The sequence below is a fragment of the Sorex araneus genome, chromosome 5, assembly GCF_027595985.1.
Source record: "Sorex araneus isolate mSorAra2 chromosome 5, mSorAra2.pri, whole genome shotgun sequence".
NCBI classification, from domain to species: domain Eukaryota; kingdom Metazoa; phylum Chordata; class Mammalia; order Eulipotyphla; family Soricidae; genus Sorex; species Sorex araneus.
This window is the reverse complement of record NC_073306.1, coordinates 182,942,513-182,964,362: the sequence shown is the minus strand read 5'-3', so window position 1 is coordinate 182,964,362 and position 21,850 is coordinate 182,942,513. Positions and strand designations below refer to the sequence as shown.

General features: G+C 50.3%; 1 protein-coding gene across 1 annotated transcript; it reads right to left on the bottom strand.

The window, feature by feature from the left end:
- Positions 1-333: 333 nt before the first annotated feature.
- TMEM165 (transmembrane protein 165) lies at positions 334-18,790 on the bottom strand. Its single transcript, XM_055140884.1, has 6 exons — positions 18,203-18,790; positions 11,623-11,848; positions 5,939-6,114; positions 4,918-5,100; positions 1,703-1,808; positions 334-1,132 (listed from the first exon to the last, which is right to left on the bottom strand). The coding sequence occupies exons 1-6, from the start codon at positions 18,773-18,775 to the stop codon at positions 1,056-1,058; spliced, it is 1,341 nt and encodes a 446-aa protein (XP_054996859.1). The 5' UTR covers positions 18,776-18,790; the 3' UTR covers positions 334-1,055.
- Between the last annotated feature and the right edge of the window lie 3,060 nt (positions 18,791-21,850).

Sequence of the window (21,850 nt, the reverse complement as noted above, 5' to 3'; positions counted from 1 at the left end):
GAAATGCTCTGGGTCTAAGATTGTATTTCATACAAGAAATGTGACCATTTCCACATCTGTCCTTTGGGCTAAGGGCTGCAGATGGCAGCAGTCAAGACCCATGGCGGCTGGCCATGGCGGAACACAATAGTTCCAGGCGCTCCACTTAAACCCTCATGGACTGCGGTGATTCCATCTCTTTCTGTGAGCCCATGTTAAGAACCACCAGACACTTTCAGAATAAAACTTGGCTCCTAATTTTGTATAGCCACTTTAGAAAAGGTCTATAATTTACTAGTACTGTGATAAATAGTAACATTATGAATTTGCATAACACACAAGGGAAAACAAAGCACCAGTGGTATCACTTTTATTTACATTGTATCTATGTTACATTGTTTATTCAATATAGAAAAAATATGAATACACTCATCGTATTCTAAATTTGGTAATTCCACGTGGTCAAATATTGACTGTTTTTATATTGGGTTTCCTACCCAATTTGTCTTAAAAAGGAAAAATGGACCTGGCAAGTTATCTGCATCACATTATTGGCGAGAACAATAATACATTTTTTTTTAACAAAAGCAAATCTTAAAAAAGACTTCTTGATTAAATTACTGCTTATTGCCTCTAAGAAATGGTTAAAAGATCAAACTCATTTTCCTCTTAAGAACAACTCAGAGTAAACATCTTAGAACACCTCCGTGACATAGGAAGAGAACCAAGGACCCTCAGAAGAGGCTTAGTGCCAAGAGAAAATCAGTGGTAGGCCCCGCCCCGCGGCTCTGTACAACACACAAACCCCAAACAGAAAGGAGAATAAGCCAACTACATTGGTATAATTTCTGCTAGGGAAAGAAAAAACCCACACTTTAGAGATCAGATGTCTCTTAAAAATCCATGTTGATAATAGAATCCATGATTATTTCCTTTGGACATGATACTTTCATTATAGGGGAATTCATAAATCAATGCTACAAAATAACAGTATTTTCCATCAGTTTTAGTTATAATGCACATTATGTACATAAGGAGTTACCTATCAAACTAGATACAAATGAACAAACAGCTTGTTAAAAACCAGATTCGGGACTTATAAATAGTGCAGAAAATGCAAATGCCAAAAATATGATGCCTCCTATGATTGTCACTGTAAGAGAAAAGAAAAAGTAAGACAAAATTAGTTTCATACTGTTATAATTATGAGCAAACCAAAATAGTGCTCACTTTCCAATCTCATAAACTTTGAGAACACATTAGAATTAGAAACAACTTAAAACTCCATCTCCACAGCAAATACTGAATTGAAACATAATCTAGCACTATTCCAAAAAAATTGACAATAAAAGAGAATCTCTGGCCAGCAGGGCCAGTCTGTTTTACTTTTTATAACAGACGCACAGGAAATTCCCAACAAAATCAGCAAATATGGCCTCTACCTAGGATTCCAAATCTCACATGACATCTTTAAGACCGTAATTCTTCCTTTCCACATGACAACTGGCTAGGTATGTTTGTCCAGTGAATATGTTAGGACTGGGTTTCACTCACAGTGACACATGGCCACAGGCCCTGAGGCCATGTTTGTGGTTCTAGGGACAGCTTGTGTTAGGAAAGTCGCATTTGCTTCAGAAATGAAAACAGCCTAACTCCATTGCTCATCTCGATGATGCTAAGAGTTCAAATAAATGGCATTTCTTAGCAATCAAGGCAGACTTACCAGTTCTCACGGAGATTTTTTGTGCTATCATTCTCCCTCCAATTACTGCCAATCCGGTGCACAAGCAGTGTCCCACAGTTCCACCCACTGCAACGCCGTAGGGATCCTGGAAACAAGGGCCCCCAAGACTCATGTAAAACCAAGGCTGCCAGTACGTCATGAGAAAGTAAGGATGGGGTCCTGGGAGCAGGACAAAGAAAGCTAAAGGCAACCTGGAAAGTGTAACAGCTGCTGGGGGGTGTACACAGGGACCAAGCAGACCAGGACTAGACTGAGAACAAGAACCGCCCCATCTGTAAGGTCCAAACCACCCTCCCATAACCCAATCTTCAGGAGCTGTGGGATGGAGCTGCTATATCAGCACAAAGGAAGACTTGTAGCAGGCGGCTCCTTCAAGCCACTGTGACGGGGCTGTGTGGAGCTGTGTCTGTCCACAGCCCCGCCACGGTCCTGCGTCAGGCAGCCAGCAAACCCGGGAGGCACAGCGCTGCAGGCAGCCATGGCCCGCACAGGAAGGCCACTGCTGGCTGGCATGAAGAGAAGGGCCCTGGAAGACAGCTTCAGCTAGTGGGTGACAATACCCAAGCTTCAAGAGTCTCGTGCGGAGCAGGAAGCCAATGGGAACAAGACTGAAGGCCACACGCTTAACTGGGAAGCGGGTGAGGAACAAAGCAGCCTGGAGAGTGGGCAAACTGCGGGCAGAGGAAAGCCAACGGCCTGGAGGGGGCCAAGCTGACTGCCGCCGTATGAGGAGTGTTAGGAGAGTGGAAAGGGGGCAGGATGCCCGAGTTGCTCACCAAAACCCGACCGATGGGCCAGGGTACTATCCTGAGTCAGGAGAAAGGGACCGTGGGAGCAGTACAAGTTAAGACAAAGCTGAAAGGCAGCAGTTCGGGAGGAAACAGGATGCAGGACGCAGGATGCAGGAGGGCGATGCCAACACACCCCCGAGGAAAGCAGAAGGGAGCCCAGTAGCACTGGGAACTTAGGGGAGGGAGGAGGCTGCGAGCAGCGTGAGTGGGTCCACTGTCCCCCAGGGGGCAGCACGCACCGCCTCAGACAGCGGAGCGGCAGGGGAGGAAAGGCAGGCAGTCCAGCTGAGGGAGCCTCGGGAGGGCTGAGTGCCTGTCCGGACAGCAGCAGGAGGAGACGGCTCCCGGGGCTGCTGGCTGTGGGCGCGGCCAGTGGACACCGGGGGAAATGGGACACTCTGCCGTCCACACGGAAGAGGAGACGTAGGAGTATGAAGACACTTGAATCAAGCTTATGACCCCAAGTCCTGCCGCCTGACAGACCGGAGTTGAGCAGAGCGGTCGGAACTGAAAGCAAGAGGAGGGCCGAGCAGCCCAAATGGTGGAGCACAGGTGGACAACGTGCGAGGCCAGCTGGACGATGCGTCTCACACAGGCCGGGGGAGCGTGGGGTACTTTGCAGGCAGTGAGCAGAGAACGAACAGCTCCGTGGGGGCGGGGGAGCTGGTTAGTGCTCAAGGCGCCCTGAGCCCGTCCTGGTGACTGCCAGCTGGGCGGAGCTCAGTGCTCCGCCCAAGGACGTGGTGCTGCTCAGGCCCTGCAGTGCCTGCTAGAGCCCTGGCTGGCTGGTGGTGCTCGCGGCAGGGAGGCTCAGTATCTTTGCGGTGATGCTGCACCCAGGGGCAGTGGGCACATGTGTCCTCTGACTCGGCGCCATCCTTCACCTGCACCCATGTTTTGGACCACCCGGCATCAGCTCCACCTCTGGCCGTCTCGACATGGCTGCACAAGGCAGCTGCTATACATCCTGTCCAAATCCGGGGGGGCCCCACCCCTGCCCCTCAAGGCACTAGCCAGGAGACAGTCACCCAGGCTCGTGCGCCACCAAAGATCCTGTTGAGCCACTCGTCTGCCCCCTCCCTAAATGGTGCCAGGCAGCTGCTGCAAGCTTTCAAGGAAGGTCCAGCCCTGGCCCACTCTGGAGGTGAGCGGTCAGAACCCCAAGGTGCCCACACCGAGAAGAGGCCAGTCAAGGGTGGCAGCAGGGCAACCAATGCCGTGCCCACCTTTGGCAAGAAAGGTCCCAGCACCAACTCGGAATTCCTTTGTAATCCCGGCTTCCTCTAATAGAGGTATTCAGCCCAGTCGCACATATACACAAGAACAGGAATCGTAATTTTTTTCTTTTTATGGTTTTGGGGGTCACACTAGTGGTGCTCAGGGGAACCTATCCTGGCTCTGTGTTCAGGGATCACTCCTGGTGTGGTTCGAGGGATTCTATGTAGTGTCAGGGATTGAACCCAGGTTGACCATACGCAAGACAAGTACCTTAACCGCTGTACTGTTCCCCAGTCCCACTGTCCCCTGCAGAATAATGGGCAAGGCGGTACAGGCCTGACCTGAGAGCTTGGTGCGGGGAGGCCAGAAATCAAACTTGGGGGAACTACAAGGCATATGCCATGCCATGTGAACTATTTCCCCAAACCGTTATCTTTAAAGTAAATGACATTAACAACAATGAACATGATACAGAGGAAGTGACTAGAATGACTCAGCTCAAATCGCTGTGCTTGCTCTAACCAGCACCTTCCAGAAGAGTCGCTCTCTCCCTCTGGGCCTCGGCTTCTCTAAACTGAGATAAGGCTCTAAGCCAACATCTAAAGGTCTCTTTCCAGCCGGCCACTCCAGGATTTAGCATTCTGGAGCTACAACGTAACAAAACGTTCCATGGGGATCAGGGTGCCAGGCTGTTCTGTAGCCCTGCTATGAGGACTAGTACTGATCACAGTTATTTCCACAGGCCCTGCTAAGTGGAGAATTAGCAGAAACAGCAGGGTGCCAAGGATGGCATGCAAGCCTGGAAGGAAGGAACCGAGTACCTTTTCCTCTGCTGGACTCCGGAAGTCATTTCTGCTAAATCAATTACCTCTTCAGCATAAAGAATGTGTTACCCAAAGACACTTTTCTAGATATACCCATTGATATTCTCAACACGTACACAAAGGAGAGTCCTAAGAGAAAATGATGACACAACATCATCCTGGCAAAACCAACTGGGGATGAGGAGTGAGGAGAGGACAGTAAGGTGTGGACACAAGAATCTGGTCACGCGCGGGATCACAAGGGAGCCAGAACCACCCCCACCCCACCCCCACCCCACCCCCGCCCTGGGGTCTCCGAGTTCAGCGCGAGGAGTCAGTCTTGGCTCCCACGCACAGACAACACGTCTCAACGGGCACTTACCTCCCGCGCCGCCAGAACAATAGTGGTCAGCTGGGAGCGGTCACCCCATTCCGCCAGGAATGTCAGAGTAAGCGCTTGAACGAAGATAGGCGAAATAAAATGCAGCCACTTCTTCTGAGGTATCGCTGTGCTTGCACCCGCTTCGACATCTCCCGGCCCATTTAGGAGCTTGGTGCGCTGAAACTACGAACAACACAACAAAAAGCAATGGGACATGAATCCAGATTCATAGCCCCAAGAAATCAAAAATACCAAAAATACTTATTTCTTTTCAGGGGCTGGAGTGACAGGATGGCAGGTAGGGCATGGAGGGTAGGGTATATGTCTTGCATGCAGCCAACCCAGGTTCGATCCCCAGCACCCCATAGGGTCCCCAATCACTGCCAGAAGTAATTCCTGAGCGCTGAGTCAGAAGTAACCCGAGCATTGCCAGGTATGGCCCAATTACCCTTAATGCCTCCCACCCCCAAAATAAAGTAATTTTTTAAGAAGTGTTTAACCTTGATGGGATCTGCTTTAAGAAACTAAAGCTATATGACTCAAAACTTCCCTTCCGGACCACTGGTCTCACTAGAGTAATAAATAATACGTTTTCAATGTATTCTTCCACTCCTCACTAACAAAATTACTCACTCTCACACTATTAGCACTCGGGTTGCTGAGGAACAAACACACACGTACAACCGCAGTTCCTGCCTTTCACACTCTGTCCAGCGGCGAAGAATCTATTTAGGCCAAGATCTTTCCAACCAGCTCTCACTCCGATTCTGGAGTCTTACACACAGCAAAGCCATCTCAGCTTTTTCTGTAGTTTCCACATAGCACACAGCAAACCACACACACAGACACACAGACACCACCCCAACCCCACCCCTGTGCAACACACAGCAAAGCCACCTCAGCTTTTTTCCACAGTTGCCACATAGCATGCACGCACACACTCAGACGGCGTGTGACCCGGGACAGGATTTACTACTGTCCGAGTGCCTTGGTCCAGATATTTAACAGTGCCAGGACATACTTCTTCATCTTTTTTCTTCAGTTCTGCTTGAACTTCTTCCAGTTCCTCTTGACCCTCATCTGGACTCATCTTTAAGCCCTCTCGCAGCATTCTAATGCCAAATATGGCAAATAAAGCAGTCGAAACGTAGTAGGTATACACTCTGGGGATGACAGTGGTGGCATAGCCGAACAAAACTGCAAGAGAAGGCAAGAGTGTAACTGGTTAACAAGCAGTGCCTCGGAACCGAGGGAAGGACCTGGTCTCACCACTGTTTCCCGTGGGGCAATGGTTCACTTTAAAGGCCAATCGGGTTAAAGCACGTGCCTTGCATATGGCTGACCTAGGTTCAACCCCAAGCACCATCTATGGTTTCCCAAGCACCTCCAGGAAACAGTCCTGAGCACAGCCAAGTAGGACCCCAAATAGCCCCTCCCCAAAGCTAATCCGGTACACAGTGATCTTACAGAATTCCATTTCTTTTCTCCATCAATACTATCAATGACGTGTGTCCCACACGCACCAGCCGGGGGCTGGCTTACACATGCCCACGGGACAGTCCTTTCACAGCAAAGGGATACTACTTCACACAGACAAGGTTCTCATATGGCATAATTCAAACTTTGCTCTTTTATAACTGTTTAAAGTATCTCATGAGGGGTGGGTGGCACTGGCCCCTCCTGCCGCCAAGATGTGATCCCGGGGGCCGCACGCGTGTGCGACCTCTCCGCAGCTGCACGAGCGTGAATCCAGACCCAGCTAAACTACTTTCGGCATGGGCAGCTCCAGCCTGAGAACTAAGCTGCGGCCCCATGCTTGCTCAGGACGGGAAAGGTATTTCTCTCTCTCGCCTCTTCCTTTCCGGGGATGAAAGGCGTGGTGACCGCCATATTATGACAACCACAGATGGGGTTTACAAGCTTGCAATGACCCAGTATCTGGAAGAAATCTCCCTGGACTTAGTTGTTAAAGTACAGAAATCCAAAACTGCGCGGCCGCTGTGCGGTAGCGGCTGCGCGACCTCATTTCTCTTCACAACAGGTCTGACTCTAGTGGGGTATTCCTAACAATAATAGTGAGGTTTGTGTTGAAATACTGAATGTAACCAAAGTAAACAGAAAGTAAAGTGAAACTTAATCAGTTACAAGGTGGGGGGGGGGTTGCTGGAGGGGGCGGGATGGGAGGTATACTGTGTGGGGTTTTTTTTTTGGTGGTGGTGGGATATGGGCACTGGTGAAGGGATGGTTGTTTCAGCATTGTGTAACTGAGACTTAAGCCTGAAAGCATTGTAATTTTCCACATGGTGACTCAATAAAATAAAATTCTTATTAAAAAAAATTTTTTAAATAAAGTATCTCATGAAAAAAACTAATCATGTGAGTGTTGTGGTATATATTTGTAAGTTACAACAGACTGAAACTCAATACCACTTTTTCCTACACGTAAGACACTAATGTTATATAAAAACTGTACTTCAAACTCTGCCTGAAGCCCAAATTCTAACTGTGAAACATCCACACCAATACCAGTTCAGTAAATAAAACTGAAAAATGATGGGACAAGGACCAAGGAGGTAGTTCAAAGGCTGGTGCACAAGCCTTGCATGCATGAGGCGCCAAGTTCAACCCTGGCACCACTGCCCCCGCCCCCAGCCCCTCTGGGTCTAGTCCTGGAGGCTCCCAGCCCCTCTGGCTAGAGGCACCGCACTGCTACCCATCCAGAGTCTTCGGCTCGTCTCCACCGAGGGCTCTGCCTCTGTGCTGATGGTCACTGGCAGAGAAGGTGAGGGCGACGAAGTTTGGGGTAGCCAGGGTAATTTCATAAAATAAAAAAAAAAAAGGGAGTTTGCAATCTCAATGGACTCTTTTCGATAGAATTCGATTCTTTCTCTGTAGCATTTGACACTGGTCACTGTCATCCCGTTGCTCATCAGTTTGCTCAAGCGGGCACCAGTAATGTCTCCACCTTGAGACTTGTTACTATTTTTGACATATTGAATACACCACGGGTAGCTTGCCAGGCTCTGCCATGTGGGCGAGATACTCTCGGTAGCTTGCCAGGCTCTCCGAGAGGGGCAGAGGAATCGAACCGGGGTCAGTTGCATGCAAGGCAAACACCCTACTGCTGTGCTATCGCTCCAGCCTAGCATTTGACACTAGGTCAGTATTTTACCCATTTTGTTTTGGTTTTGTGTTTTATTTTTGTTTGGGGGCCAACCCAGCAGAGCCCAGGGCTTGCTCATAGCTCTGTTCAGGGATCACTCCTGGTGTGCTTGAGGAACCCTACGGGTGTCTGGGTTGGCCGCATGCAAGGCAAGAAAGAAACTTACAGCCTATGGAACATGCATCATCCAAAGGGCACAGGAAAAACAAGGGGACTGCATGGAGTTATGCCTGACTTTTTAAAATGCTACGGCTGTGAAGCACCTCAGACAGACGGGGAGCACTTCAGACTAAAAGAGGCTGCAGAGAGGTCAAAGGGCTGGAGCACATGCTCTGAATGTAAGAGCCCTGGGGGTCCAGCCCCCAGTACTGGTTCACCTGGACACTGGGTGTGCCCCAAACAGAACAGACTCAAGTGGGGAAGGAGGGCAATGGGGTGCAGGACCGGGAATGGCTCTCGTCCCTGCTGTCAGATGGCAGAGGTCAGGGAAACTCCCCGTAGAGAATCGGGGTCAGGTCTGGGTACAAACTCCAAAGCCGAGACAGACAGGAGAGGGGGCTGAGGCAGCTACAGGAGCTCACAGGGGCCCGGGCGACCAGACTGAAAGAATCTACTTCCACAGTTGTTTCCATCCGCGCGCAGCTGGTCGGAAACTCAGCTTGAAAACACCGTGGATGGGAGTCACTGCTGCCTGCTTGACGGAAGTGCCTTTCATGAAGCTTCCCAGGGTGCACCTCCCCAAGGCAGGACCATCTAAGTCAGGGCCAGAAATACTAGTGTCTAAAATAAGGCATCACTAACCACAGACAATGCTTGGGTCTCCATCTCAGACAAATTCTAAAAACATCATAGCATTGAAAAAAGGACACTTTAGCCTCACGAAGCGTGACAAATTTCTCTTAGAAATTCTGCCTGTCGGGACTGGAACAATAGTACAGGAGGTAGGGCGTTTGCCTTGCATGTGACCGACCTGGGTTCAATCCCCGGCATCCCATATGGTCCCCCAAGCACTGCCAGGAGTAATTCCTGAGTGAAGATCCAGGAATAACTGAGCATCACTGGATGTGACCAAAAAAAAAAAGAAAATTCTGCCTGTCAGGGGCCGGAGAAGTAGTAGAGCAGGTAGGGCGCTTGCCTTGCACAAGAAAATTTGGGTTCAATCCCCTAAGCACTGCCAGGAGTGATTCTTGAGTGCAGAGCCTAGAGTAACCCCTGAGTATCACCAGGTATAGCACACAAACAAAAACAACATTTTTAAAGCATGTGCCATGATGTCATTTCTATAAAGAAATCCACTGCCTAAGAAAGTACACTGAAATTATCAGTATCCTGTAAAGTATTTTGAAAAATACCCAGTTAAACAAGGTACTTCTAAGTCATCTCACACATTTCAACAATGCCTTTTCGGGGAATTTACTTATTGTTTCCAATTCTCGGCTTTGCAAGAAATCAACAGAAAGCCGGAGGAAGCTGTCAGCTGGGAAATCATTCAAGATGCTTTGATGATGGAGTGTGTCTGTGAGCACAGAATTTAGCAACTCAATGAACTGAGTACCAGGCTGGGACAAAAATGCCTCCCCACTTATTACGGGAATAAATGTCTCTGTCCTTACATTTGTATTTAAAGAAAGGAACAGAATCCATTCTAAACCAGGGGACAGGGCAGCGTTTACTCCAGCCCCAGACTGCGAGTGTCATCCCCCGATGAGCCCATCCCCACACCTCAGTATAACGTACCGGCTCTGCCATTTGGAATCCCTGGCGCCCATGTGTGTCCAAGCACCTCAATTCAAGCAGTGCCGTGGTGCACTCAACATGCCCAAATTGAGAGCTTGAGCACTCCAAAAGCTAAGACACAAAGTAACTGAAAGTGGGGGGTACACCAAATTTTTTTTTTTTGCTTTTTTGGGTCACACCCTGCGATGCACAGGGGTTACTCCTGGTTCTACACTCAGGAATTACTCCTGGCGGTGCTCCGGGGACCATATGGGATGCTGGGATTTGAACCCAAGTCGGCGGTGTGCAAGGCAAACACCCTACCTGCTGTGCTATCGCTCCAGCCCCCAACGTACACACGATTTTTAACTCACTGAAGAGACAGGCAAGGAGAAGGCATGGCAAGGGGCTTTCCTTGTGGATCTGTCAGACTCACGAGCAGCTCCAGGCTCAGGGCAGAGCAAAGGGAGCTGCCTCAAGGGGCAGGGAGTGACGCAGGCAGGTCCCCAGGAAGGCCGAGCAGAGTGAGGACAGCCTCAAGTTACACGGGGAGCTGATGCTTGAGAAATGAGATGCAGAGCAGAAACATGAGCACGGGCCAGGAGGCCAAGGCCTGGCCGCACTGCAGCTGGCCCTGCACTGACTGTCCGCACCACATACAGGAACGAGCATAGCCCCCCACCCAACCCCCAAATAAGCTGTTAAATAATAACGAAAGCATGAAAGGCTGTGACATGCACAAAGAAACACAGCTTCCGGTGAGACTCCGATCCATCCCTAACCCACGCCTAACAAGTTACTTCCCCATCTGCAACCGTCCTGCCTTCCCTAAAATCAGAAATTCTCTCGAGAATTGTTTGTATTATGAAATGTGAACGTGGTAACACAGTAACAGCCAAATGTAAAAAAAAAAAAAAAAAAGGATCAAATTATTTTAGTCGGTAAAATACACACTTTCTTTTTTTAACCGGATGTCAAGATTTACAATAGTATTACTATTAATGTCCTAGGCACACGTCATTGTACCACACCCACCAGAGTGCCAAGATTATGTTTGAAAAGACAAATTTTAACCAGTATCCAGGAGGCCAGAAATAGAACTGTTCTGTACTTTCAGAACTGAGTTTGAGAAATCTACAGGCTTGGAATAGATCTCATTTAACATAGACCACAACCCTATGAGGTACAGAGACACTATTTTTATTCTTTTACCATAATGGGTAAGAAAAACTTAACATGATATATTGAAGGGGACTCTTCAGTTATTATCAAATGTCCTGCAACAGGGAAATAAGTAATTCTCTGGAGTTGCAGGGGTCTGTTTCTAAGAGAGCAGATATAAAATTAGAGGGGGGGGGAAGGGGGAAGAGCAAGACAGAGAGACAGACAGACAGAGGAGAGAGAGAGAGAGAGAAGTGTCTGCCACAGGGGCAGGATGGGCTAGGGGGAGTTAGGGACAGGCAGGAGAGAAACTGGAGACACTGGTGCTGGGAAATTATAGTGGTGAGGGGGGGGTGTTGGAACCCTGTATGACTGAAACCCAATCACAAACAGCTTTGTAATGCTCTATCTATCTCACAGTGATTCGATACAAATAAAATAAGCTTTATCTGGATGGAAAAGGAAAAAGCTAGAAAGTCAGCAAAAACGAGGATTTTAAAAAGGAGTCTATGAGGAGCATGCATCTTGTCTGGGAAGAGCTGGAGACTTTCAGAGAGCAATCTAGTCTTCAGGCACCCAAGCAGGTCCCTCCTTCTGGAACATGGAAGAGCGGTGCAGGTGAGTCTCCCTCTGCACCCCCCCTGCCCCCCCACCCCACCACTCACCTGACAAGCAGGTCATCAGGCCCAGGGCCAGCATGGCGCCCGCCAGCACGGTGAGCCGGTTATAGCGCATGGCCATGATGGCTGCGATGAAAAACGTCTTGTCACCGAGCTCAGAGACAATGATAACTGATATGGCCGCGACGAATGCATGGATAAAGCCCAAATTCGTTTGGGAGGCTGATTCTTCTTTATTGGGATGAACTGGGGCAGCCGATGTAAGTCCTTTCTGCAATAAAAAAGAAAATATCAGCTACTTGGAGGGAAAAAACAACTTTTTATTAACTTTGTGGGGGTGAAGGGGTGGCACAGCGGCTGGCTCAGGACTTCCTCCAGCTCCATGCTCGGGGGAGCAGACGCAGTGTCGGGATCAAACTGGGGCTGGACAGAGCACGGCAGATGCCTTAACCCCGGGACTGTTTCTCCAGCCCAGCAATATAAATCTTTAAATTTTGCATTAGCTATTTGGCAGGGGAGGAGGGGGGGCAGTTCGTGGGGCCATTAGACTTTCATTAGACTTACTGTCTACATCACTTTGAAAGTTATGAATATGGAGAGCAACATCAAAATGCAGACCCAAGATTTCTGAAGCCAGTTTTTTAAAGACCAGCTATAGCACTCATTTAATTAAACATGTTTTCTAAGTATCTGTGATCTATGCTTTGGTTCTCATCTGTCTTGGTCAAACTCTTACTCTTAACCTGGGCGGAAGACCTAGGGAGGTTTATCAAACACTCAAGAGACAGGGAACTGAGGGAAATCTCAGTGCGCCGATGGATGAAACAGGCTCCAGAAAGCTCTCCGGGGGCTGAAGCAAAACGATGGACCTCGCCAAGGATTCATTCAGATGCAGAGATGGACAGTACCACACTCAGCTCTGGAAACACCCTCACAGGTAGCAAAGCCCAGAACAAAGGCAAACCAGAAAGGGGGGGCGGGGGGAGCCAGCGGTCAAAGTGGCCAAGCTCCTCCCACACGGTCAGAGGCACCGGGGACACTGGCGCAAGCGCAGTCCGGGCGCTGTTCGTCCCTTCCCTGAGGCCTCACCCCAGCGGAACTGACCTGCACATCATCGCAGAGCGAAGACTAGGAAAACAAGGCCGGGGCCCGGGGGGCGCAGCTCTGTGGCAGGACCCGGGCCCCAGCCCAGGACAGACCCCAGCACTCACACCCAGAGACAACAGAGGGACTCCTTTCTCTCCCAAGCCCCGGCAGGCAATAAGCCGAACAAGAGCACGAAGGATTTTCTTTCCTTTTTTTTTTTTCTTTTTGGGTCACACCCAGCGATGCTCAGGGGTTACTCCTGGCTTTGCACTCAGGAATTACTCCTGGCGGTGCTTGGGGGACCATATGGGATGCTGGGAATTGAACCCGGGTCCGCCGCGTGCAAGGCGAACGCCCTACCCACTGTGCTATCGCTCCGGCCCCAGGATTTTCTTTCCTAACCCCCGTTTCCCTCTTGGATATACCATTTCCAGGAGAAATTCTGATTCTAAAATTTCAGGATTAAAAATTCCAAGAAACAATATTAGCTGTAAGTTCCATCACGGCTGACCAACTAACTTCAACTTGCGACACAGCTGTCAGTGTGGACACTGGGCCAAGCGGCGGCTCAGGAGAACAGCGGTGCCATCTGCAGGGCAACCGGGCCCAGGAGGGAAGAGTCGGCTCCGAGGCTCATTTCAGAAGGTCCCCGGAAGCCTCAGGGCCAACTCAGGTGTGGAGCGGCTAACTGGGACACACGCTGGGAGCTGGATAGACAGGACTGCCGGGAAGGCGCTTGCCTTGCACAGAGCCAGCCTGGACACCCCATACAGCCCCCTCAAGCACCACCAGGAGTGACCCCTGAGTACCACCAGGCCCAAGGACCAAAGACGACAAAGAAAGAAAATGCGTTTGCCTCCTTCCCCAAACGACTAATGAGATGAAGAACCAGGAGGAAACTGATGAGAACTGCTTAGGCCCAAACTGAAAATCCTCGGATTAGGGATCAGCTTGAGGCTCTGAAACTGTTGGGTCTGTGAGCTGCAAGCCCCAAACGCGATTAAAGGCGCTGAAAAACAGGCCAGGGTAGAAAGCAAAGAAAACTGGGCAGCGAATCAATTAAATTAGGAAGTGAGCTGCTGAAGCTCAATGTGAACACAAAATAGAGACGGCCAAAACTCTGTACATAGGAAAAAAGAAACTTCAAATGGGGAGATCAAAGGCAGTAGCACTTCTGCACCTGGTTGACTGTAAAACCCATTCCTGCTGCTGCAAGGCACGTGGGGAAGAGGGCTAAAATCAGGCGTGTGGCCTCAGTCATGCTCGAGTGAAGTGGAAATCCTTCCAAAAGGAAGGTCTCCAAGAAGTCCCAGGAAGGGCGGCACAGACTCCATGTGGTGGCCTGAGCAGACGTGCCGGGAGCTGTACAGCGGATGAGGTGACAGGTAGAGACCAGGGTGCAGCATCAGGGAGCGAGAAGGCCAGAAAGACAAACTGGGAGTGGCAGCACGTGAGCACAGATGATGGAGTGAGGGAGCACCACCTTTCACGAGCTACTGACTCGATGCCAAGTGCTTTCACAAACACTGAACTGTCGCCTCCACTTAACAAAGAGATGAGCCGAAAATCCTGAATTCAAACAGCCAAGGTGGAGGAGGCAGGATTCTAAAAGAGCACAGGGCTGGAGGGACAGTGCAGGGGTGACGGGGGCATGCCTCAATGAGGCCTTGTCCCTGGCTTCACAAGGTCCCCTGAGCATTGGGGGTACCGGAGAACACAGGCCCCGAGGGGCACCATATCTCTGCACCCTAGACTTGAACTGCCCGACCAGCTGGCTGAGAATCAGTGGGAAGGGCCCCAGATCTCTCCAACACCAAGTGAAAGCAACCCCCTCCCCCACCAAAAAAAAGAGAAGTGTCAAATCAAAACTGATATTCAGCAACTGTATTATTTGAGGTCATCCCTCAAGGAGTGGATCTCCAACTAAGAACACAGGGACTCAAGTCACACAATGAAGGGCTACACCAAAGTGGAAAACTAATTAAGAACAACACTGGACAGAAATGGACACAATCAGGCAGAATTCAGGGTCCCCTCCCCCTCAGCCTCGACCCCCACCCTCCCCGCCCAAGTAAGAGAAACCGGGGAGTTTCATCAGTTCCTCTACACAGAAAAGATCTGAGTGAGGGAGGCAAGAACTGGCACGATGAGATGGGAGTGGGAAGGGTGGGACGGTGCCCAGGCCGCACTGGAGTCCGCCCTGTGCAAGGCAAGCACTCGAACCTCTGTAACAAGAGATCTCCAGCCCCAAAAGTGCATTTCTTTTGCCCGGTGAATATTCTGGGCAGCTTGGGGCAACTCCCCTGAGTGGTCAGGGGTACACGGTGACATAGGAAATGAAGGCGAGGGTCCCCACAAGGCCTGTGCTCCACCATTTGAGCCAAATCCCCAGTCCTATATCCATTTTTAGTTTATTTGGCTTTGGGGTCACACCAAGCCGCGCTCGGGGGACGATAGGGGGTGCCAGGGATCCCGCTGTTATCCCTCTGGCCCCTCCATTTTGAATGACCTTTTTTTATTTTGGTTTATGAGCCAAGACAGTCTCGATCTTAGCTGTCAAGAAGCCAGAATTGGGAGGCTAGATTATTAGATGAAGGTGAAAAACAGTTCAATTTGTGTGAAAGGTGTTCTCGGTTTAAAATGAACACCAGGAAATAGTACAGCAGAAACACCATGAACGAGGGAGGATGTGTGCTGGGCTCCAAGGCAGACCTTTGGGCCTGATCACTGTTGTCCAGCCGGAGTGGACAGCAGAGTACAGGGCAGTGTACAAATCCATCTCACGTCCTAAGGGACAGCAGGCTTCTTAGATCACAATCCCTGCCCAGGGACACAATTAAGGGGGAAACAGTGAAAATCACTAGAAGCATCAAAGTGATCGTGACCATTTTTCATGAGTTTGTCAAATGGGGCTACTTTATTCTTGGGGAGCCAAGAACTAAATTCACACATTCTAAGAGGGTCTTGGCCCCAGCTGGTTCATGTTTAATCAGTACTGAGACTGAGATCCCACGAACATAAGACATGAGCTCAACTCCTCAGCCACTTCCCCAGCCTGGCTGGCCCTGACGTTAATTTGAACTGTAAATCGAGAATTAACTCCTCTACTTTAAAAAAAATTATAGAGGGAGAAAGTATATATATATATATATATATATATATATACATATATACACACACATATACACACACACACATATATATATATATATATATATATATATATATCCAATGTAGAACATCCTCTCCAAAGTTATCTTACTTTGGGCGGGGAGCTAGGACACAGATAGGTCACTTGTCTTGCATGTGGCCGACCAGGGTTGGATTTTCCCATGCCACGTAAGGTCCCAGCCCAGAAGCAAGCCCTGAGGACAGATGGGTGTAGTCCCAAAACCAAACAAAAAAATGTACCTTAAAGAATTCTGAAAGTATACACCTACATTTACAAAATCTATTTTATGCTGGAAAACCAACTGTGGGAGAGTTTTTCTTCCCTTCCATTTTCAGAGTCCACTTCCACCGAGTGGCCTCAAAAGGGTCGATTGAAACACCCAACCCTTTCAAAACATGCGCTTACTGCACGTACCTGCAGACAGCTGAAACTCAAGTCTCCAACAACGCTGAACCCTTCCTTACTCAGCCATTAACTTGAACTTTGACCATTTCTTACTTCCACCAAACAGACAAAAAGGCAAAGGATACTGATGTTACATAGTTGGAGAAAACGTGTGAAAGAAAAATCTCTTTTAACATACTGTAATGCTGTTGTCAGTAAAGGAAATAGTTGATAGGGGGAAAAAAAACAATAAACTATAATTAAGACAAATAGACTAGACTACAATATAGAATCAAGTGTCTAAGAACCACCACTAATAACATACTAAAAGACTTAAGACAAAAATCCTATTCTATGTCTGCTTTTTCCCTCCACACCCCAATTTTAAAGACAAGGGAAGAATACTAAAAACCACTTAAATATGGTCACTGGAAACTTTTACCTTTATTTTTCACATGACTAGACTCTTGTGTCTGAATTTTAAAGGGCACTTATTAACGGCTGCCAATATCTGCATCTCAAAAATCCCCACCCAAATAAAACTGGTGAAAGGCCAGGAATTTATAACCTATCTCGGCTTCTCCAAGCTCTGATTCGCCTGTCTCCAAGTTACTGTTTTAAAAGAAAACTTCTGGGGCTGGAGAGATAGCACAGCAGGTAGGGCATTTGCCTTGCAAGCGGCCGACCCGGGTTCGATTCCCAGCATCCCATATGGTCTCCTGAGCAACGCCAGGAGTAATTCCTGAGTGCATGAGCCAGGAGTAACCCCTGTGAAACGCCAGGTGTGACCCAAAAAGAAAAAAAAAAAAAACACCAACCTTCTGATGAGTTAAAAGACGGAAGGCTAGGGATGACCCATTGTGCAGTTGACAGGAGTGACAAGGACTGAGTGACAGGTAAGGGTGACTGTGCAGTATGTCCTGGCTCAGGGAAGTTGGGCAGGGTCCTGAAAGTCCCCGGAAGTCCTTTGTTGGCTAGAGGCCGAGCACATGGCAGGTCCAGGGGCCTCAGAGCACTGAGCCGGGGAAAGCTGGTTGAAAAGCCTGCTGGAGGTTGACTGTAAACAGAGGGTGAAGCCTCAACACGCTGCTGCAGGGCAGGGCTGGAATCACCGGCACAGACCAGCTCGCAGATCAAGATTACCGGAGAAGAGGGGCTAGCTAAGGGGGGCACCGCAGCTGGGGCCCCGGATGGAAAGAACGGCCGCCGCACCCCTCGTGGACATGTCCAGAGGGGACCTGGACTCAGGAGCCCGCGTGGGAAACTCGGAAAAAGTCCAAAACTGGCAGCGGGCAGCAAGTTCAACAGCGACCGCCAAGTTTGCGCGCAAGTGACTCTGTGATGCTATTTAACATAAAAACGAAGGCTGCTATTTTTTGGCTTCTATTTCTCCCCAGCGACGGCCAGACGGAATACAGGAGCCTGGCATACTGGAATAAATTTAGTCGGGGGCATGCCCACATGCCTGCAACGGCTCGGTCCCGTCAAAGACAAGAGAGCCTTCCACGCGTTTTTAAGGGCTACTACCGGCAAGTCCAAGCACGTTTGCAAAAAAAAAAAAAAAAAAAAAGAGAGAGAGAGAGACACGTTTTATGAGGCATCTATTATTTGGCCAAAAACAATAAAAATAACAATAATCCTAATCATAAGCACAGTCGTAAATCACAGGTCGCGCTGATCTGGCCGCGCGGGTTGGGACGGGCGAGGCAGCCACAAAGCAGCCCATCCCCCGAGAAGGCGCACCGGCCCCCGCCCCGGCGAGGCAAACTTTCTGCTGGGGAGGAGTTCGGATCTCTGGCGAGACCCCTGGCACGGGTGCGAGTGTCCCCCGCAGCCGCGGGGGCCCAGGCGGGCCGACCGCAGGGCTCCGCCGGCCCTTCCCCTCCCCTCCCCCCGCCCCCGGGAGCCCGGGCGGAGGCCAGGCCCGCGCGGGAGGGGGGCGCGCCCGCCCCGCCGGCTCCCCTCCCCCCGCCCCCCGCTCACCTCGGCCCGGGCGGGCTCGGGGCCCTGCACCGCGGGCTGCGGCTGCAGCTGCTGCGCCGGCACTTCCTGGTGGCGGAGGCCCGGATCTTCCTCGGGGGCGGCCCGCAGCGCGGCCGGGGCCCACAGCAGCAGCAGCAGCAGCAGCGGCAGCGGCAGCCGCGGTGGCCGCAGCGGCCGGAGCGCAGATGCCGCCGCCATCCCGCCCGCCGACACGGCCCCCGCAGGGGCAATCGCGGCCCCGGAAGCCTCCGCCGCAGCCGCGTCCGCGGCGCGTCCCTCACGCCCGGCGAGGGGCCGGCAGCATGCGGCCAGGGCCAGGGGCGGGTGTCCGCGGCCGCCGGCGCCGTGTCCCCTCTCTCCCGCGGTGGCCGCCCGACTCCGCCAACCGCCCGGCCGCGGCCCCGCCCCGCCGCCAGGCCCCGCCCCCCGGCGCGCGAGGCGGCCTCCCATTGGCCCGCCGTCCGCCTGGGCGTCGTGACGTCCCTGGCAGGTTAAGGAGCGGCTCGCGCGCGCCTCCCATTGGGCCGCGGGCTCGGGGCAGGTACCCGGCGCCCCGTGACCTTGTTTCTGCATCCCTGCGCATCCCAGACCCATCCTCCGGCCTCTCCTTTGCTCTCGCTCTCTCTCCCCACCGCCCCCGAACTGTAAAAGCTCTCGGCTTTGCTGACCCCAGCCCCCATTTCCAGATCGGTTTCTCTCTCTCTCTCTTCACCACTCCCTGCTCTGCACCTTTCCCAGGCGTCCCATTCGTCAGAGCGACCGGGTGACGTGGCACTGGCTGCTGGAAACGCCACACCTAAACCAGTTCCGCGCTCCTGCACCCATGTCCCGGGCCGCCTCCACGCGGCGATCTGCTGCGAGCAATGCTCTTGAAGGGTCAAGATGTGATTCTTTGCAGCAGACCTCTGAACTTTGGAAAAGAGTGGTGGAAAATGCCAAAGCTTGTATTTGTATTAGACATATGCTGCTTGCCTCTGATCACCCCGCGCACTCACACACACACATCCACAAAATGTGTCATATGGCTCTTTGTCCTTGGCACGCCTTTCCGTTTGGAATGTTTTGTGCTGCGCCCCTTGACTTGTCTTCTTTAAAGGTTCGACTTTTGAATTGGAATGTTGGGGAGGGTTGCAGGTGGAGACTGCTATGGGCAAGAATAGAAAACAGAAACGCGTGGTCAATTTACTTGAATATTTTTTCATCTTATTTTTCTAAAAGTTGAGCTATATAAGTATCAGAACTTGGACTAAAATGTGCTAACCATATTAGCATTATATATATTATAATATATATTATAGCTATATATTATATAATATATAACTATATATTATACATAGGTATTATACTGAATACACATGTATGCATTTATTAAACGTATTTTGCGAACAGAAAGCAAGGTTAGTACTAAATACTTGAACATGGTAGGAGCCCACCAGAACTAATGATTACCTTGTGTTTCCTGAAGCTGCCAGAATAATAAAGCTTTTGCCCTGTTTTTTGTTTTTGTTTTGTTTTGTTTTTATTTGGGTGCTACACCCTATAATGCTCAGGGTCTAGTCCTGGCTCTGTGCTCAGGATCCACTCCTGGAGGGACTCAGGGAACCATATGGGAAGCCAGGGATCAAACCCAGTTTGGCATTGGTGAGGCCAACTCCCTACCCGCTGTCCTATCTTTTCAGCCCCTGTTCTGTTTTTTAATGAGTCTCACTCATTGTAAACTCCTCCTACTTCTGAAACCTGTTCAAGCACGACATCTCAGAAGTTGTATCATGACGGGCCCAGCACTTCCCTTCCAGGATTCATCTCCTTGTTCCAAAGCTATGGTTTGTGCTTGAATGTGAGTCAGGAACCAGGATGCTTCCCCTAGTCAGAGGTGGGAGACTCCTACCTCCCAGGTCATCTCTAGAGTGCTAATGTTGGAGACCCCAGAGATGGAGACGGGAAAACCCACAAGTCCAGATCCTTCCCCACTCCCACTCCCTCCCCTCCTGCAGACACAAGTCCCTGTGTTTAGAGGGACTGAGGAAATGAGGACTGAGACAGAAGGGTGAAGGTGGCACAAGTATTATGTGTCCCTAATTCCTGGAAGGCACTTGGTTTATTTTCTGGTGTGGGCCTGTCACACACACACACACACACACACACACACACACACACGAAACCTAGTGCTCCCTAACAGGAAGTGTTCCTGTCCAAGTCCCCAGTCACCTCTGCAGAGGCCTTGAGAGCCTGTGAACCGCTGTAAGTGCTAAAGAGAAACAGTAACAGCATTGCCCCAGGGCAGTTGCAGAGGTCTGGGCCAGAACCTGCCCAGAGGCACCCAGACCCAGGGCCCTGCAGGCTCTGACGATCCAGACCCAGGTATGAGATTCCAAAACAAACAGTTCTTTCTCTTACCACACACCAGGCTCTAAGCTCTTCTAAAAATCATGTAGGCTGCTTCTAGCTTTCCTTACCTTGAGGATTTAGAGTTATCCTTTATTGGTTTTTGGGGGGTATGTGGGGGGGGGTGGGAAAGGACACATTTAGGACCACACCAGGGAGTGCTCAGGGGCTATTCCTAGCTCTCTGCTCGAGTGACTCATGGTGGTGCTCAGGAGACCTTAAGCAGTGTTGGGGATGAAACCAGGATTGGCCACAAGCAGAGTAAGCCTCTTCTCCCCTGGACTGTCTCGCAGATCTGCTGCATCCATCTGTTCTTCCCTAGTCACTCCCTTCAAAAAAACAAACAAGGGCCCAAGAGATAGTACAGAGGGTGAAGTGCTAGCCTACGTGGATTCAATCCCTGCCATCCCATACAGTCCCCCGAGCACAGTCAGGAGTGATTCCTGAGTGCAAAGCCAGAAGTAACCCCTGAGTATCATGGGTGTGGTCCCAAAACCAAATAAATAAATAAATAAATAAATAAATAAATAAATAAATCATCATCATCATCATCATCATCATCATCATCATCATCCCGTTGATCGTTGAATTTCTTGAGCAGTCTCGGTAACGTCTCCATTCATCCTAGCCTAGATTTTAGAAGCCTCTCTTTACTTGTCCTTTCCAATGTTGCTGCATGGGAGGCTCTTTCAGGGTCAGGGGAATGAGACCCATCATTGTTACTGGTTTTGGCATATGAATACACCACGGGGAGTTTGTGCAACTCTCCCATGTGGGCAGGAAACTCTAGGTAGCTTGCCAAGCTCTCCTGGAGGAAGAACTAGGCTATAAGATGTCACACGGCCGTGAAGTGGCTGAGTGCTTCTGGGAGTTTGGTTTTATAGTCTCTGGATGTTGGCCGTATGTGGGATTACACGGCGCCGGGGCTGTCCCTGGGTGTAACTTCCTAGCTACTGGAAAATGGGGAATCTGGGCGGGAGAGGTCCAGTCCTGATCCGAGCAGAATTGGAGGTCTCAGCCCCGGGTCCCACATACCTGGGTTCCTCTGCCGGTTCTTTTATGCGTGAGGCTTGTCCAAACATGTGGAGAGGGGCCCTGAGCATGGCTGTGGCTAAGGCTCGGGAGCTCTGCTCAGGGTGGGGAGAGAAACTGAAGCCCACCCACTCTGAGGGGCCCCAGGGAAGACAGCCAGGCGTGGGGGCAAGAGACTCTCTGCCAAATAAATAATAATAATAAATTTAAGAAGAAATTAAAAATAGGTTT

What these genes read in the sequence shown, in the direction of transcription:
- TMEM165 (XM_055140884.1), bottom strand. Translation starts at nt 18,775, where the DNA reads ATGCAGAAACAAGGTCACGGGGCGCCGGGTACCTGCCCCGAGCCCGCG. An exon ending in CCTGATGACCTGCTTGTCAG is followed by an intron (nt 6,115 to 11,622) that starts GTGAGTGGTGGG and finishes CTTCTCTTGCAG; the next exon opens with TTTTGTTCGGCTATGCCACC. An exon ending in AAAAATCTCCGTGAGAACTG is followed by an intron (nt 1,133 to 1,702) that starts GTAAGTCTGCCT and finishes TTTCTCTTACAG; the next exon opens with TGACAATCATAGGAGGCATC.